Source organism: Mesitornis unicolor, unplaced genomic scaffold (genome assembly GCF_000695765.1).
Source record: "Mesitornis unicolor isolate BGI_N332 unplaced genomic scaffold, ASM69576v1 scaffold20637, whole genome shotgun sequence".
Classification (NCBI taxonomy): domain Eukaryota; kingdom Metazoa; phylum Chordata; class Aves; order Mesitornithiformes; family Mesitornithidae; genus Mesitornis; species Mesitornis unicolor.
Genome location: NW_010198643.1, coordinates 2,383 through 6,101, shown reverse-complemented (window position 1 = coordinate 6,101; position 3,719 = coordinate 2,383). Strand labels below are relative to the sequence as shown.

Below are 3,719 nucleotides of genomic sequence, written 5' to 3'. Positions count from 1 at the left end.
TTTGGGGACCTTTGGGGGGTCCTGAAGGAGCCTGGGGAGTTCTGGGTGAGCCTTGAGGGCATCTTGGGGAGCTTCGGGGACCTTTGGGGGGTCCTAGAGGAGCCTGGGGGGTTCTGAGTGAGCCTTGAGGGCTTCTGGGGAGCTTTTGGGGACCTTTGGGGGGTCCTGAAGGAGCTTGGGGGGTCCTGGGTGAGCCTTGAGGGCATCTGGGGAGCTTTTGGGGGGTCCTCAATGAACCTTGAGGTCATTTGGAGGGAGTTGGGGGGTCTCCTGGGTGATCATTGAGGGCATCTGGGTGGCCTTTGGGGACCTTTTGGGGGTCCTAGAGGAGCTTGGAGGGTCCTGGGTGAGCCTTGAGGGCATCTGGGGGGACTTTAGGGACCTTTGGGGGGTCCTGGAGGAGCCTGGGGGCTGTCTATGGAGTGCATCTCCTTGAAGATCAACGCTGGTGGGTCTGGGGGGGGCTTTGGGGGGTCCTGGGTGACCCTTGAGGGCATCTGGGGGGACTTTAGGGACCTTTGGGGGGTCCTGGGGAGGACTTGGGGGATCCTGGGGAAGACTTAGGGGTCTTGGCTGACCCACCACGCTCCACAATGACCTTTGGGTTGAGCCTGGAGGGCCCTTGGGGTGTCTTGGGGTGGGGGAGAAGCTTTGGGGAGGGTCCTAGGACCAGGGTGTCACCCCCATATCCCCCCCCACCCAAAAAAGGTTTTGGGGACGACCTCAACTGCATCTTCAACGACGACAACGCCGAGAAGCTGGTGCTGCGCATCCGCATCATGAACAGCGACGAGAACAAGATGCAGGAGGTGGGGACACGGAGAGGGGCACCCATGGGTGGCGGTGGGTGAGGGGGACGCCTCATGGGGTTGGGTGTCACCCCGCTGTCCCCCCCCTGTCTTCTTCGGTTGTCCCCAGGAGGAAGAGGTGGTGGATAAGATGGATGACGACGTCTTCTTGCGTTGCATCGAGTCCAACATGCTGACGGACATGACCCTGCAGGGCATCGAGCAGATCAGCAAGGTGGGGGGCACCCATGGGTGCTGGGGCTACTGGTGGGTGTTCAGGAGCACGTGGAGGTCTCCATGAAGCCTTTTAGGAGGTCCAGGATGCCCCAAATGACACCTGCAGGCACCCAAGAAGGTCCATGGCTGCCCCTAGTGTTCCCCTGGGTGCCCAAGCAGCACCCATGGGTGCTCATGTGGGTGCCAGGGCTCCTGGTGGGTCTTGAAGACCACTTGGAAGTTCTCTATGGAGACCTCTAAGTGGTCCAGGATGCCCCAAATGACACCTGCAGGCACCCAAGAAGGTCCATGGCTGCCCCTAGTGTTCCCCTGGGTGCCCAAGCAGCACCCATGGGTGCTCATGTGGGTGCCAGGGCTCCTGGTGGGTCTTGAAGACCACTTGGAAGTTCTCTATGGAGACCTCTAAGTGGTCCAGGATGCCCCAAATGACACCTGCAGGCACCCAAGAAGGTCCATGGCTGCCCCTAGTGTTCCCCTGGGTGCCCAAGCAGCACCCATGGGTGCTCATGTGGGTGCCAGGGCTCCTGGTGGGTCTTGAGGAGCATGTGGAGGTCTCCATGAAGCCTTTTAGGAGGTCCAGGATGCCCCAAATGACACCTGCAGGCACCCAAGAAGGTCCATGGTTGCCTGTAGTGTACCCATAAGTGCCCAAGTAGCACCCATGGGTGCTCATGTGGGTGCCAGGGCTCCTGGTGGGTCTTGAAGACCACTTGGAAGTTCTCTATGGAGACCTCTAAGTGGTCCAGGATGCCCCAAATGACACCTGCAGGCACCCAAGAAGGTCCATGGCTGCCCCTAGTGTTCCCCTGGGTGCCTGTGGGTGCCAGGGCTCCTGGTGGGTCTTGAAGACCACTTGGAAGTTCTCTATGGAGACCTCTAAGTGGTCCAGGATGCCCCAAATGACACCTGCAGGCACCCAAGAAGGTCCATGGCTGCCCCTAGTGTTCCCCTGGGTGCCCAGGTAGCACCCATGGGTGCTCATGTGGGTGCCAGGGCTCCTGGTGGGTCTTGAAGACCACTTGGAAGTTCTCTATGGAGACCTCTAAGTGGTCCAGGATGCCTCAAATGACACCTGCAGGCACCCAAGAAGGTCCATGGTTGCCCATAGCATCCCCCTGGGTGCACAAGCAGCACCCATGGGTGCTCATGTGGGTGCCAGGGCTTCCTGGTGGGTCTTGAGGAGCACGTGGAAGTCTCCATGGAGACCCCTAAGTGGTCCAGGATGCCCATGGTGATACTTAGGGATGCATTGGAAGGTCCATGGCTGCCCGGGGCGTCCCCCCACCCACCCAAGGAGCACCCATGGGTGCTGCTGATCCCCTCTCCTCCTTCCCCCTCCAGGTGTACATGCACCTCCCGCAGACAGACAACAAGAAGAGGATCATCATCACGGAGGACGGGGAGTTCAAAGCCCTTCAGGAGTGGATCCTGGAGACCGACGGCGTCAGCCTCATGAGGGTGTTGAGCGAGAAGGACGTGGACCCCGTCCGCACCACCTCCAATGACATCGTGGAGATCTTCACCGTGAGTCAGGTGGCGGGGTGCCCAGTTGGGTGTCTCCGTGGTTTCTGGGTCCCTTGGGTGATGGGGTCTCCCCAGTAGGTCCTTGGGTCCATGGAGACCTGGGTCCTTGGGTGCTGGGGTTCCCAGATGGGTGTCCCCATGGTTTCTGGGTCCCTTGGGTGATTGGGTCTCCCCAATGGGTCCTTGGGCTCTTGAAGACCTGGGTCCCTTGGGTGGTGGGGTTCCCAAATGCCTGGGTCATTGGGTCCTTGGGTGGTGGGGTTCCCAGATGGGTGTCCCCATGGTTTCTGGGTCCCTTGGGTGATGGGGTTCCCCAATGGGTCCTTGGGTGCCTGGAGACTTGGGTCCCTTGGGTGCTGGGGTGCCCAGATGGGTGTCCCCATGGTTTTTGGGTCTCTTGGGTAGTGGGGTTCCCCAATGGGTCCTTGGGTGCCTGGAGACCTGGCTCCTTGAGTGGTGGGGTTCCCAGATGGGTGTCCCCATTGTTTCTGGGTCCCTTGGGTGATGGGGTCTCCCCAATGGGTCCTTGGGTCCATGGAGACTTGGGTCCCTTGGGTGGTGGGGTTCCCAAACGCCTGGGTCATTGAGTCCTTGGAGACCTGGGTCCTTGGGTGGTGGGGTTCCCAGATGGGGGTCCCCATGGTTTTTGGGTCCCCTGAGTGGTGGGGTTCCAGGATCCTTGGGTCCATGGAGACCTGGTTCTCTTGGGTGATGGGGATCCCCAACGCCTGTATCCCCAACAACCATCGCTGTCCGCCTGTCCCGCAGGTGCTGGGGATCGAGGCGGTGCGGAAAGCGCTGGAGCGGGAGCTGTACCACGTCATCTCCTTCGACGGTTCCTACGTCAACTACCGTCACCTGGCCCTGCTGTGTGACACCATGACCTCCCGTGGGCACCTCATGGCCATCACCCGCCACGGCGTCAACCGCCAGGACACCGGGCCCCTCATGAAGTGCTCCTTCGAGGAGACGGTGGGTGGACCAAGGGCGATCTGGGGGTGTTGGAGCGATTTGGGGCTCTGGAAATGGGAGTTTAGGGGCTGCTTGAGATGTTTTGGGGGGTGTTGGAGAGGTTTTGGGGGTCTTCGGGGGTTTTTAGGGCTGCTGGAGGTGTTTTTGGGAGGTGTTGGAGGAGTTTGAGGGGTATTTAAGAGTTATTAGGGGGTATTT

At 60.3% G+C, this 3,719-nt stretch overlaps 1 protein-coding gene across 1 annotated transcript; it reads left to right on the top strand.

Annotated features, from left to right (window-relative positions):
• Positions 1-708: 708 nt before the first annotated feature.
• POLR2A (polymerase (RNA) II (DNA directed) polypeptide A, 220kDa) lies at positions 709-3,521 on the top strand (the record flags this gene model as incomplete). Its single annotated transcript, XM_010189210.1, has 4 exons — positions 709-809; positions 919-1,023; positions 2,367-2,549; positions 3,318-3,521. Coding segments are annotated over 4 exons (593 nt in total), but the record flags the coding sequence as incomplete, so codon positions are not given.
• Between the last annotated feature and the right edge of the window lie 198 nt (positions 3,522-3,719).